The 15335-nt window shown below is 37.5% G+C and overlaps 1 protein-coding gene across 1 annotated transcript in view; it reads left to right on the forward strand.

The window, feature by feature from the left end:
* The window catches only part of CCDC141 (coiled-coil domain containing 141), a 254579-nt gene that overhangs the window by 197884 nt on the left and 41360 nt on the right, over nucleotides 1-15335 (forward strand). The window contains exons 14-18 of the mRNA XM_043990782.1: nucleotides 5243-5422; nucleotides 5693-5818; nucleotides 10562-10750; nucleotides 11688-11867; nucleotides 13359-13508. Of these exons, the coding sequence (XP_043846717.1) occupies nucleotides 5243-5422; nucleotides 5693-5818; nucleotides 10562-10750; nucleotides 11688-11867; nucleotides 13359-13508 (825 nt within the window). The remainder of the gene's footprint in view (nucleotides 1-5242; nucleotides 5423-5692; nucleotides 5819-10561; nucleotides 10751-11687; nucleotides 11868-13358; nucleotides 13509-15335) is intronic.

Consider the following 15335-nt stretch of genomic DNA (forward strand, 5'->3'; position numbering starts at 1 on the left):
CTCAGGGAAGCCTATGCAACCTGATCATCTCATTTATCTTGAGTTCCTACTCCCTACTAAACATTTCTGCTTCATCCTTCCCAATATAAAGGTCATTTTTGGGAAGAGTAAAATAAGAGCAGATCAAGAGATTAGTCTATTATCATCTTCCCACCTACCCAGAACAGCAGTTCTATTCTTTCTTTAATCCTCTTCTTGCCCCTACATAGTTAAAAAAAATTGTTAAAAACAAACTAAACTCCATTTTCTTTTTGCTATCATTTGCATTCATCAATAGCTACAAATCTTCCTGGCCTCTAATCTTCATGAATCAGATTGAGAATAGCAATTTCCTTCATTGATTGCTCTACTGTTTGAGGAATGAAATGAACAGAGATACTTTAAAATATTTGTTGATTAATCCTTAAGACTGGTTACAAATTTTTCAGTTTCGTTGCTTTTAGACAAGAAAGAATGTTAGCAGAGGCCTAGATAGTTGAAGTCTTTTATAATAATCAACAAGAATTTGTTAGGCATTGATTATACCATTGGTTTTCATTGAAATGTCAATCTGGTGAGTTCTCAAGCCATTGAAGAACATTTATCTTTATCCCTTAATCTTTCATAATATATGGTATGGCATAAGGTCATTTTCATTTGGGAATGTCTGTAATTATCAGACTGGACTTCTTCTGACAATGATTTTGGTATATGTCTTGAATTTTTAAAAAGTTTTTATTGGTAAATTATCTTTTCCCCCCTGACTTCAGTACTCTTGTCTTTGTATTGTCTTGTCAATGAAAAACACTTATTTATAAAGCAACAGTTAACATCTTTTTTTAGTCTTCTCTCTGTTATTCTAGCTCCTGCCACATTGTAGAGGAATAACTAACAAGGTTTTGACCTGACAGGTTGCTGTGAAGGGCTTTCTTTTCTGAGTTAGTTGGAGCATTGTTTTTGTTTACAGTCACACTTGACACTTTGCTAAGATTAACCTGTTTAATTGTTGGCTTGAATGACCCTTGAGATGCTCAATTTCCCATAGCAAAAGCCCCTGCAATATCTTTAACAGTCATTGAAGTATACTCTTTAAAACTAAAAACTTCATGTTTCTCTAGGGTAAAATCCTCTTCAAAAGCATATTAAAATAGAATATTTAAAAGGTGTATAAAAAGTAATTAAAACACACAAAAGAGATCAGTGAAATGTATTATGGCAGGAATCCTGCAATCAGCTGAAAGAGAATTAACCAAAAGGTAAAGAAACCAGCTTCTTCTGAGTCAGCCTAGTGTAGGTAGAAACTATATAAATTATTGCTTTTCTCAAGCAATTGTACCACCGTACAATAATACTATTTCTGCTTTTACTTCCATTGATGCTTACCCCAATATTCACCATCATATTTATACTTTCAGGTTCTTACATTTATATTTTTTATATATGGTATTTCTTTTAAATAAAGTATACCCTTCTTCTATTGCCAAATTCAAATTCAGTCCCATTCCAAAAAATTTCAGCAGTTATCTATGAAGTCAAATTTTCTTCTGTGCATTAGATTCTGTAATTTTTTTCTGTTTATTACCCATATTTTGTCCATTTGCGTATAAACATATGAGGCCATATCTTTAATTGACTCTCTTCTTAAATATTATGCTTCCTATATTTGGCCTGCTATTCTCTCTCCCACCTACACCCCACCATATCCAACGATACTCTCCTTTTAGCCGTTCCTCACATAAGACAATCCACCACTCCCAACTCTAGGAATTTTCTTTAGCTGTCCTTCATGCCTGGGATTCTCTCCCTTTTTCTGACTGTCTTCAAGTACCAACTAAAGTCTCATCTCATACAGAAAGCCTTTCTGAACCCTTCTTAATTCCAGTGTTTTCCCTCTTTTAATTATTTCTTATTTATATATAGCTTGTTTGCACATATTTGCTTGCTGTCTCCTCCATTAGATTGTGAGTGCCTTGAGGGCAGGCACTATCTTTCACCTCTCTTTTGTATCCCCAGTGCTTAACACAGTGCCTAGCACATAGTAGGCATATAATAAAAATGTATTGACTTACTGTTACCAAAACTGTTAGATCATTTGGGGCAATTTTATTCCCCTGTCATCTCATCCAGCAATTTAAAGCCTTTTTTTTATTAGATTTGCAAGTATGTTTTTATGGGCCCCAGTTAGATAGATTCCTTTTCTAGTTAAGGTGATCATTCCTTTATTTTAAGCTGTTCTGAAGTCTAAATGCTATTTTCAGTCATGATTGAACTAGCTGTTCACTCCCCAAATCTTTTTTCTTCTACCTTTAACTGGTAGTAGTGATGAAAACACCACTTGTTTCCCTAAGATCTTCAGGTTTGTTATTATTTTTAGCCAGGACTTCATAATCCTTAGCAATGTTTTCTGGGTTCCTCTAAGTGATTATAATGTCCCCACACAAATCACTAGAGGTGAGTATTGATTATCAGACTTATCGTAGACAGACAGCCTGTTGCTTATATCATATACTAACTGTTCCATGATCTTATTCTTGCATTCTCATGCCTTCTGTTGATACATTCAGGTCATTCCACATGTCTGGGATACATTTCCTTTTCATCTGTGGCTACTGAAATTTCTCTTCCTTCAAAGCTGTTTCAGGTTCCTTACTTCCTCCTCTTCCTGCACCCCTCCAGCTGAAAGTGATTAATTCCTTTTTTAATTTTTCTTAACAGCACTTTGGATAATTCCCTTATCCTTATAACATTGTCTACTTTATCATGCTTATTTTTAGGAAATTGCTTCAGGTTAAACATACTCATAAGAGATTGACTTATAAACCAGAATTCCAGTGTATGAATCTGCATAAGGGAGTATATCTTCACAGACACTGGAATAGATGGCACAACCCATGAATATGACAGTCATGTGCTTTATTAATAATGATGTCTCTTTAAAAAAAGAAAAACTCCACTTCTCAAGTTCTTTTAATTAGATTATCTAAGATGAGTTTTTAAAAAGTACTATTAAGTCTCTCAATGTTAAGTTTGGAGTAATTTAGCTAACTCAGAGATTTCTGTGTCATTATTTTACATTTTCTTTGATGCATAGTAGGCACTCAATCAACAAATATTTCTTATGTGTCAACAATGTATCAGGTCTTGTTCTAGGGTCTGGGGATAAAAGTACAATGAATGCAAACACCCATTTGCAAAGCTCTTACATTCTAATCACAGACACAATAAGGACACAATAATCTACTGAATAAATATAAAGAAAATAAATATAAATAAGTCTGACTAAATATAAAGTAATCTGAGAGAAGGCAGACACTAGCAGTTGAAGAAGAAAGAGAACAAGCATTTATTAAGTACTTTTGCTATGTGCCAGGCAGTATAATATTTTGGCAATATTATACCATTTACTCCTCACAAAAACCCTGAGAAGTAGGTGTTCTATTATTACCCCTATTTTACAGTTAAGGAAACTTTTAGGCTGACAGTCAGATAAGTGACTTGACCAGGATCACTCTTTGTTGTTGTTCAGTCATTTCCCTATCCAACTCTTTGTGATCCCATTTAGGAATTTCTTGGCAAAGATACTGGAGTGGTTTGCCATTTCCTTCCCCAGCTCATTTTGCAGATGAGGAACTGAGGCAAATAGGGTTAAGCGACTTGCCCAGGATCACTGAGGTAGTAAGTATCTGAGGGTGGATTTGAACTCAGGTCTGCCTGACTCCAGGCCCAGAATTGTATATATTTTACCAACAGCATGAAGAGATCTGGAAGGTGGTTCTTGAGGTGTTTTATTGAAGGAAAAGTAAGAATCTATAAAACGAAAGTGAGGAACAGATGCATTCCCATTATGGGGGTAGAACTCTGCAAAAAAAAAAGATACTTAAAAATACATATTAAATTGAAGTGAATGGAGTTCATCAAACAGAAATCTTAATCTTTCCTACTTCTGTCCAGAAAATATAAATAATTGACTCCTCCTAAAAAGATTAAAAGACCTAATCCTGCTATTTAAAAATCATTGCATATCAATAAAATGCGAAATAATGACACACCACACAGGAAAAAACAAAACACATTTAATTGTTTGCCTTTCACTTATCCAAAATGTTCTCAGTCTTCCACTAAAATCCTAGAGATAACTCTAGTTCTTAACATCTATGCTGGAGAAGACACCCAAGTTCTGTCAGTTCCTATTAACTAGGATGAAATGGAATAAAGGTCATTAGCAGACTGTGTGTCTTCCACACAAGACCTTGCCTAGCTAGTTTTGGGAGGCACATCACCACGCTGGCCACAAAATATAATTTGTTTTTTTAATAGTAAAACCTGAAGACCAAGCAGAGCAGTTATAACTTATATCAGTGGAAAGAAAATACTCAAATTAAATCACAGATCCTGAAATTAGTGAGGAGTATTTTTTTTTAGTCTCAAATGCATGGGGGTTCCAAAATTTCATTTCACTCCATCAAGTGATACTTCATTTCTAATATGTTCCACTGATTGTATTTAAATACCAATGCTATAACCATTCAATGTAATAGATTTTTTTAGTTTTTTCTTTAATATTTTATTTCCCCCATTACATGTAAAAACAATTTTTGCATCTATTTTTAAACTCTGACTTCCAAATTCTCTCCCTTCCTCCCTTCCCCCTTCCTTTTGAGTAGGCAATCATTTCTATAGCTTATACATGTGTAGTCATGCAAAATATTTTTATATTAGTCATGTTGTGGAAAAAAGAGACAAAAAACCTCAAGAAAAATAAAATTTAAAAATTGTGCTTCAATCTGTATTCAGACACCATCAGTTCTTTCTGTGGGGATGGATAGCATTTTTCATCTTAAGTCCTTCAGAGTTGTCTTGGATCAATGCATTACTGAGAATAGCAAAGTCATTCACAGCTGATCATCTTACAATATTGATGTTACTTTGTACACAGTCAATGTAATACATTTAAAAAATCTTGACCATTAACTTTCTGGGTCATGTATTTGATTCCTTCATTTCTTAAAGGCAAAGAAATAAAAGAAGGCTTTGAAGAAAATTAAGTGTGACCAAAGCCTTGAAGATCATATAAATACAGGACATTTTGGGGGAGGTCAACTCTGCCTCTAAAATAGAAAACTCTGGACTTGCTTAATTATGAGATATCATACAGTCTACTTTCACTAGCCCACATTTTTCTGCTCCTTAAAATTATGTATTCCCTGAAATGATGTTTTTATACCTTGAGAAAATGACAGAATATTCTTCATTAAATTAACAGGCAAATGAGGACATTATATTAAAGGTGAAAAATGTTATACATGCTACCGAGAACATGATAGAAAATCATAATGCAGAAAGGGAAGAGCTCAAGAATCTCTGGATTGCATGGCAGCTTCAGGTGAACCAAGTCAAGCCCATTAAACAGCAGTGGGCAGCCTTTAAAGAACAGCTAAAAAAGGTAAGGACATTCTATTTGAAGGAAACAATGTGAGTCCGTATTTCTGGTCCCTTGTGGTTTAAAAATAAGTTCATTGTGAGAATTCTACCAGGTCTCTCCATGTTATAGAAAACTCCATAGCAAAAATAAATAAATAAAAATAAAGAACTCCATGGTAACAGAGAGAGTTGATGAAACAAGGAGGTGATCTACATCTCTAAAATGACAGTGAAATATTTGCTTTTAACTATTGGAGAAAGAATACTAAGAGCCATTTGATGTTTATTTCAGACAACTCAGAACTTAAAACTTCTTCAGGAAGCATTTACACCCGTGTCTGCACTCGACCTCGGAGGGAGCCTTCAGACTCTCTTAGATCTACAAAAAAAAAGGAACCAAATGAAACCTCAGTTTCAGGTAAGGAAATGGATTGATGGACGTTGTTGAGCAGCATGAAAATGAAAAAGCATTCAGTTGCAATTTGCATAATTTATTTCAATAGCCTGGCAAATTACTCTTTAAAAAAAGAGAGAGAAAATTTCCCTCTATTAAAGTGCTAGAGTTTTCTTTAAAAACAAATTTTCTCCATTGGTTATTTTCTGTACAGCTGGAGATGTCTGTGTGTGTTTGTATACTCAGGCATATACATGACACTTTCTGTCTACAAGATACTGTTTATAGGATACTTTTGGAGAGTTATTTTCATTTAAATAGAAAGAATGTCAGGAATATATGCAAATGTATATTTTGTCTAAATTATTTTTCTAGGAAAATAATTGACATTGTTTTTCTAAACTGAAGCTCCAAAGAGTGGGGGTTGCCTGCTGTAATCAGCTATTCCATACCCTTAGCTCATTACAAGGCCTCTGCTGGCCAAATCACTCCTATATCCAACTGTGATTCCTCTCTGCATTCCCCATTCTCAGCTACTGTCCTTGGCTATTTGTAGCTAATTCTCCTTTATCCTTTTGCCTTAAATGGCAAAGGTACAGACGGAGTGGATGATATAAAGACTGAGTCATGTTTGTGGCTGCTGGCCAGATAGCAGGGATTGGAGTACTTCTCTCCCTCTGAACCCTTCCTCAGCTTGGCACAGGAGTCAAAAAGGTAGCAAGGAATTCTCTTGATAATATGTGCTATCTTCTTAACTCGGGATCTCTCTGCTGTAAAATTAGAACACTAGACCATCAATCAAATCCTATCTTTTTGTCATTAATATATAATTAACTTCCAAGATCCACTGGTTTGTTGGGATACTTCATACATTTGCTTGGGTGTCATGCCTCCCCAAAGTACTGTCATAGAATCACGGTATCTCAGAAATGTGAGGGATCTCAGGGGTTAGTTATCTAGTCCAACCTCTTCCCTGAACAGGAATCTCCTCTATCATACCCCATGTGATCATTCAGCCTTCTCTCCAAGACCTCCAGTGAATGGGAAGAAAGAGTGAGGTAGTCCATTGTACATTAAGACAGCTCTAATTTTCAGATTCCCCCTCCCCCTTTTTGTCAAGCCATAGTCTACCTCCATTCAACAACCACTCATGGCTTCTCTGGAGCCAGACTGAAGCAATCTCTCTTTCGCATGAGAGATAGTCTGGCAAATGCCTTAAGTCAGCTTTTATTCCATTCTCCATCCTGTGTACTGCCTGCCAGGCTAAGCATCCCTAGTTCTTTCAACTTATCTTTATATAAAGTCGTTTTCAACCACCTCCTCATCTTGCTTATCTTTCTCTTTATGGAGCTCTGCTGGAAAATATCATCATTTTTTTCAGTAACTAATCACCAGAGAGAATTTCTTTGCAGCCAACATAAATCTCTTAAGCAATGATATAAGCGCAGGACATCTTATTTTCTTTATTCAAGACACTGGAGAATAGTTGCTCTTTCTTATATGGAAATCTCCCACCTCCAAACTCTCTCTGTTCTCTTCCTTGAACAACTCTCTCTGTTCTCTTCCTTGAACTACTGGTACACTGTCAAAAACTCAACTGTACCTTTTTTCCTGATGATTTTCAGATCTATATCTGGGGCCTAGACTTTCCAGTTGAGTTTTATGTTCGATTATCTTCTGGATATTTGTTGTTTTTGTTGTTACTGTTGTTGAGTCATGTCCAACTCTTCAAGACCTCATGGACTATACTGTCTCTGGGCTGGGGTGGGGGGTGGGGGGTTTCTTGGCAAAGCTACTGGAGTGTTTTGCCATTTCCTTCATCGGTGGATTAAAGCAAACAGAGGTTAAGTTACTTGCCCAAGGTCACACAGCTATTAAGTGTCTGAGTCTAGATTTGAACTCAGATCTTCCTGGCTCCAGCATTCTATCCCCTGAGCCATCTAGGTGCCTCAATGTCTTGCTGGACGTTTCTAACTAGAGCCAAATAATACCTTTATCTCAAATTCAATTTGTCTAACACTGACCTCATCTTCCATAAACTAGCTCACTCTCCCCCAACTTCCTTGTTTCAGTTAGTGACTGATGTTTCAATTAATGATACTGTTAATGACTCATGTTAATTCAGTTGACTCAACACTTCTGAGGAATATTTTGACTTCTCCCTGTCTTCTTCTCCCTGCACCCCCATTTTCAATCATATTTTCACATCATCTTTTACATCTATTCCTTCTTTTCTATTCCCACTGACTCCACTATACCCCTTTATGACCCTATGCCAATATATGGCCATAGCTAAATGTTCTATCTCCCTGTCTCTTATCTCTCCATGCTCCAATCTAATCTTCACAAACTATCAGATTAATTAAATAATCCTGTAATTGTATTTTATTATAAGAAAAAGTTCAATGGCTTGGGATTCAAGGCTCCTTCCAGAATGGGTCCAACTTTATTTCCCAGCTTTACCTTCTGCTCTTGCCAACTTAATCTGTTCACTATTTCCCGGTCAACCCTTGCTTTCATTTCTGTTTCTGAACCTTTGTTTATACTGGTTACCTTACCAGAAATTCCAAGCCCTTTTCATCTATTCACATCATATCCACTCTTTAAGGTCTAGTAAAAAACAATCTCACATGTCCCATAAAGTTTTCTTGGACTATTCCAGTTATTAGTGATGCTTTCTTATTCCAAATATTAACTGCATATATCATTTATTTGAAATTTTGTACTATCCAAGTTTTTGTATGTGTTTAATTTCCCAACTCACGGGGATTATAAACATCATTTCACATTTTAGGAAGCTTGTTGATAAGCTGAGGAACTTCTAGTTCAGGTTGGTTGTCTTGAGGTCACACCATATGAAGGAACTGGAGAAAGTTAGCCTGGAGGAGACTTGAAAGTGGCCTTAAGTATTTGAAGGACCATTAGATGGATGGGGATTAGTATCTGTCTACTAGACCTGAGGGAGGAATGGGGGGAAGTTTCATAGAGGTAGATTTCAGTTTGATTAGAGGAAAATCTTCCTTATAAAGGACTGTTCTTTGTCCCTTTTCCTCTATGGAATGCCCTTCCCCTTTTTCTTCACTTATCGAAACCTCATTCTTCCTTCCAAGCCTAACTCCAGTTTTCTCCAAACACTGTCAAAAAGTACAGTGGACTCCTTCAAGAGGTAGTACCTCCCCCCTCATTAAAGAGCTCCAACAAAAGCTTGATAAGGACTGGGTATTTTGTAAGGGAGATTCTTTGTTTAGGTATGGTATGGACAAGATGCACTCTCATGTCCCTTCCAGGCTAAAGATTCTATGATGCTCTTTGTTACAAATCTCCACTGGGAAACCTCCACATAGTAGGGGTTCAATAAATATTTTTTTTTACTAAATTCAAAGATTATTATTAATCAGGCCTTTCCTTATTGTCTGGCTTTTGAAGCTCTAGATTCTTAATTTCTTCAACCTTTGACCACCTATTACAAGGCTATAAAACATTTTTTTGAGGATTGTTCTTTCAAATTCTCTTCAGATTCCTCAGCTCTCATCAGCTTTATACCCAAGGCACTGACCATTCTTCTGAGTGTTTTATCTGACAAATGGGGCAGTTAGGTGGCTTTGGAGTCAGAAGGACCTGAGTTCAAATCTCACTTCAGACTTACTAGCTGTGTGACCCTGGGCAAGTCATTTAACCTCAATTTCTTTAAAACATCCAGGGCCATCTCCAGTCATCTTGATGTATATTTTGCCACTGGACCCAAATGGCTCTGGAGGAGAGTGCTGTTGGTGACCTTGCACAGCTCCCCCTCACTTAAATCCAATTCACTGCAAGTCATGATATCACACGAATGTCATGGTCCTCTTCAAGAATGAAAGACAAACAACAACAGCTAACCATAATGGGAGAACACTTTGGTTTCTGGGTATCTTTGTATTTTTTTTTCAGGGCAATGAGGGTTAAGTGACTTGCCCAGGGTCACACAGCTAGTAAGTGTCTAGTGTCTGAAGCTGGATTTGAGCTCAGGTCCTCCTGAATCCAGGGCTGGTGCTTTATCCACTGCACCACCTAGCTGCCCCATATGTTATTTCTGAATCCGTGTCCTTGCTTTTAAGTAACAGTTCAAAATCACTGCTCAGCTACTGAGTTATTTTCATAATGTTTCTGCCATACTTGTATGTGGCAAATAATTTCCCATATTTGTTTAATTTTCTTGTTTTACTCTCTGGCACTTGTCTGTATTTAATATTAAGCATGATTTTGTTATTTCATTTGTTAATGAATAGGAACTGCTGCAGTTAGCTAGCCTGTGATTATCATCTTTTTAGTGATTCTTTTTTGTTTTGTTTTGTTTTGGGTTTTTTGCAGGGCAATGGGTGGTTAAGTGACTTGCCCAGGGTCACACAGCTAGTTAGTGTCAAGTGTCTGAGGCCTGATTTGAACTCAGGTCCTCCTGAATCCAGGACTGGTGCTTTATCCACTGTGCCACCTAGCTGCTCCCCTTTTTAGCAATTCTTAAAATAAGTGGTGCAGTCTTAAAGCAGTTAGAGGTACCTCCTTATTTCCATTTTCCTGTGAGTCATGTCAAACTTTATATATCATTATGCTATGAAAAGTGGCACTTTTGCCCACTGTAATTTTATTTCTGATATGCCCGTAGAAAAATCTTTAGTGCACTTAATTTTAGGGACAGATAGGCCTTATTAAGGTAGTTATACAATTAAGTATAAAATAAGAGGCTTTCCCAAAAATCGGATTCATTTTATTGTCTTTTTCACTTTCTAGCAACTGGATACTGAGGTCTTGTATACTCTGAAAGTATTTGAAGTGTTAAACCTCAAAGGAGCCCCTGTAAAGGAGAAGATTCAACAGTTAAAGGAACTCACTCAACTTCACCAGAAACAGAAAGAGAAACTGAAAGATTATGAAAACATACTCTCTAAGGCAGTCAGATTCCATCGAGTCAAGCAAGAAGTAAGAATTATAAAACTTATCTTTCAGACTTTATTTTTCTGAAAAGAAACAAAAATAAAATGTCTTCAATGACTTGCCTTTAGAGGAAAATCTAAACCATCATGCTGACATCTGAGGCCTTCTCTAACCTGTCTTGAAAATATCTCTCTATAATTTCTTTCTCATTAAAGATTTTGCCTTAATGGAGTGGTTAGGTCTCAGAACCTCTTTATAATCTTAAAAATCATTGAGGACTCTTCACAAAGAATTTATGTAAGATATATCCCTTGATATTTACCATTAAAAGATCTTAGTATTATTGTGAAAATAGTTTTGACTCCCGTGAAAGAATCTCAGGGACCCAAAAGGTTCCTACAACACACTTTGACAATTACCTAAGGAAAGAGTCCCTAGAAAACACTTAGACATTGCCCCAGGGAAAACCTCATTCTAGCCAAAGTGGACTGATTTTTTACCCTTTCCCATGTTATTCACATTTCCATTTATGTGACTTTCCATATCTATATACATGCACGCGCATGTGTGCACACACACACACACACACACACACACATCCCTCATCCCTCATCCCTCCTCAGAGTGCCCTTTGACCCTTTCCGCCCTTATCTGAATTTCATCGTTCCTTCAAATTCCAAATGGAAGTTTTTCCAACCATCCCAGAATACAGTGCTCATTTCTCCCTCTATTCATTTAAGCACTTATGGAGTTACTATTAATGTGGCATTAATGAAGCAATTATTTTATGGAATAACAATTATATAATAAGCTATTATTAATGTGGTACTTAATGAGTAATTAATTAATTGCAGTGAAGACACTGATCACTAGGGAAGTGACTGGTGGAACTGTAACTTATTGGTAAAAGAAAAGTAAAATCAACAATGTTGTGAACCTTGTTGTATAATTGTTGTGTAACTGTTATTCTATTGCGTTTCAGCTGGAAAGTCTCACCAAATCAGGAGAAGTGGAGTTTCTTGAGCCAGTTCTTGAATGGGATGACACCTTCAGTGCTAAAGTTCTCCTTTCTCGTTCTCAAGAAAAGCAGGCTCACATAGATCGTCTTTATAAATTGGCCCTTTCCTCAGGAATGGCCATCATTTCAGCCGTGCAGCAACCGGTAAGCAATTTGGAAGAGAGACATCAGTTTTACCTAACTGTAGCAGCAAGTTGAACTGCAATATAAAAGCAGTCTCCCTTGTGGCTAAAAACATATTGTAACACAATACTACATTATAAACTATAGTTATTGGTAGACTTTTTCCCCATTTCACCCCATGGCAAAAGAGGCAAACTAAAAAGAGAGAATTTTTTTTTTTTAAGTGAGGCAATTGGGGTTAAGTGACTTGCCCAGGGTCACACAGCTAGTAAGTGTCAAGTGTCTGAGGCCGGATTTGAACTCAGGTCCTCCTGACTCCATGGCCGGTGCTCTATCCACTACTGCACCACCTAGCTGCCCCTGAGAAATTTTAAAAAATGAAATGTATAGGCTCTGGAATCATTGAACATTAGGGACAGTCTATTAGATCGCAAAACATGTAGTTCAATATCTTTATTTGACAAATGAGGAAACTGAGACCTGAAGAGGGGAAGTGATCTCCCAGCTGAATACATATAATTTGTAGCAGAGCCAGGATTAGAATTCAGGCCTCTTTATTTCTAAGCACTAGGCTGGAACACCGGTTCATTCCTCTGTGATATCTGATCTCCTTTATAATGTTCTAATAATAGGAACAGAAGAGCCGACAGGAAGAAAACTAACTCAAAATGGTAAGGAATAAAACTCTAGACCCCAATTAATTAAAAAAACCCCAACCTTTCCTTTCTTTGAATTCTTGATATTAAAAATGGCCACATCCCATTATAGCATTAATGAAGACATCATGGATTCTTTGCAGACAGTCGCTTTAAGACTTTAAGTTGGAGAGGGTACAGTGTGTCTAAAGTATTACCCCCTTACCTCCCCCCACCAAAAACCTACAAAAGGCATTGATAGAAAGAATTGCTATTCCTGTTAGTAGGTTCAATCCCTGCTCTAAGAAGAGACATTTTTAGAGAAAGTTTATTCTCTTAGAAGAACTTGTTTTTGTAAGGGATTTTAGCAGAGGGGAGAAAAAGGTGCAGGACTCTTACTTTGTACAAATAATGTAAATTGTTCTCAAATCTGCATCTGTAATTTAGCTTTGCAGCTTCTGAGCAGAGATTGGAGACATGCATAACAAACCTAAGGTTAAGCTGGAGATGACAAGAAAATGATAGTGTAAGAACCAAGTTTTCTAATGCACATTTTATGCTTTTTGAAGGATAGATTATACGCTATAATGAATGGTGTCTCTGAGATGGTCGGATCTGATGAACAAATGGTCTGAACATAGAGCTTCAGGGCTGGAAATGTAATTGTTAGCATTTCCCATATTGGATGGTGGCTCCTCTCTGAAACAATTGTATTTTAATAAGCTACAGTTAGGGCAAATCAGAAGTCATTTTATTTAAAAACAACAACAATGGTGTCATTTAGAAATGTCATATTTCAAAGTGTGACAGTAGACTCCTTTCATTACTGTTTGATCTTTTTCCTCTCTGTCATTTTCTCCCTCTCTCTCATCTCTAGACCTGCTTTAATATTTCTGCAAAGACTCTCCAGCAGCAACTCGAAATACTCCAAGGTGACAGTATGGCCTGGCACTGCAAAGCCGATAAGTATCAGGAGGAGCTGACCCGAATCTCACAGTACTGCTCTACTAAAGAAGAGATAAATGAGGTCTGGTGGAAAGAATCCAAAAATAACCAAAAGCTAGGCTGTGCACTAAAGCTGGCTGCTGTGTGGTATTTATTCCTCATCAATGCCCAGTGTACCAGCAGGTGGCTTTCTTCTTAACAGTGGTTTTTTCCACTGAGCAGTAGTAGCCCTTGGGTTTGGGCAATCTGAGTTTCTTTCAAACTTCTTGTTGTGAATGTCTTCTCATCTAGAGGAAATGGTGTTTCAGAATGGAATCTCTGGTTGGAGAACTGGGCACCAATTTTGGCATGGTAGCTAACGGGAGTATGTAGATTTCTTTTTAAAAGGGCTCCCAGGAAGAGAGGTTCTGTCCTTGTCACTTCTAACATCCTTTCTAACTCTAAATTCTATGTTCCTATGTCATCAGCAATGCAGCTAGGTATGGAAGTCAGTGGAGTTCATTAGGGAGACTATATCATTTTGGGTAAATTGGCAATATTCTTTGGAAAAATAGAGAATAACAAAATGCAGTGGTAAGCATGCCCCATTTGCAGTAAGAAGACATGACCTTTACTAGCTTTGGGCCTTCGGATGACTCTTATCTTCTCTAACCCTTCATTTCCTCATCTGCAAAATAAGAGTGGACTCAATGACTTCTGGGGTTCCTTAAATCTGCATTCCTATGATTAACAAGGTCAAATTGTGATCTTCCTCAAAGTGGGTCCTTTTATATCCTGAAAAAAACAAATGTATCACAGTAAAATAGGTAACAAAGGAGTCTCCATCCCCTTTCCTTATCCCTCCCCCTTCTCTGTCTGTTTTGTTTCTTTTTCTTTCCCTGAGTATCTCTTTGTGTATCTTCTCTTCTCTTCTTCTCTCCCCTCTCCTCTCCTCCCTTTTCCTCTCCTCCCCCCTCCTCTCCTCTTCTCCCCATCCCTATCCCCCTCTCCTCTCCTTTCCTCTTCTCCCCATCCCTATCCCCCTCCTCTCCTCTCTCTTTTCTCTCTGTCTCTGTCTCTGTCTCTGTCTCTGTCTCTCTCTCTGTGTGTCTCTGTGTCTCCGTCTCTCTGTCTCTCTCTATGTCTCTCTCTTCCACACCCACACGTACACATACCCTATCTCAGGATTTGAGTTAAAAACCCCTTTTAGTTTTAAATCTATGGTTCTGTGCTTCAGTTCATCCACACCCCTCTTTATGAAAAGGAAAGAACTTAGGCAAAGCCATTTAATAAGACCTTAAACAGCAGTTTCCTGTCGCACATAGGAGAAGGACCTTGATCTCACCTCCCCTACTTTCCCCCTCCTAGTCTAACCTCTCAGCCTTGGAAGGTTTCCCGGGTACACCAGGACAATGGCACAAATTAGGATGTGGGGCATGTGCCTGCACCAGGGTGGGCAACTGGATTGAGGACTTCTGGGTTTTGACTTAAATGTCCCTTTCCATCCCTTGAGGAAATAAGAAAGTCCTACTCTAATCCATACTACTTATGTTTAGCCTATTAATTCTAGATCCCCAAATATTATCAGAAACTTTCATCTCATAGTAATATAGTAAGAAAAATCAGTCACAGCAGTGGCTTAGTTCCAAACTGCAGGGAATACCCACTTGCCATTACCCGCAGCATAATTAGCCCTGGGGTTTTAGATTTCAGGCAGGTGTACGTCCTATAAAATGATCAGGACATGAACATGGCACGAGAGACAGAGAATGTGGCCCCTTCCCTTCTGGATCCAGAACAACAGGAGGGAAACAGGAACCGAGCTCTGACAACTATTTTTATTTCAACCTTGTGCAAATGATTGTAGAGTTTACTCTCTTTTTTTCCCCAACCTAGGAGATACAGCTTTGGGACTGAGACAAGTTTGCTG

The sequence above is a fragment of the Dromiciops gliroides genome, chromosome 3, assembly GCF_019393635.1.
Source record: "Dromiciops gliroides isolate mDroGli1 chromosome 3, mDroGli1.pri, whole genome shotgun sequence".
NCBI lineage: Eukaryota > Metazoa > Chordata > Mammalia > Microbiotheria > Microbiotheriidae > Dromiciops > Dromiciops gliroides.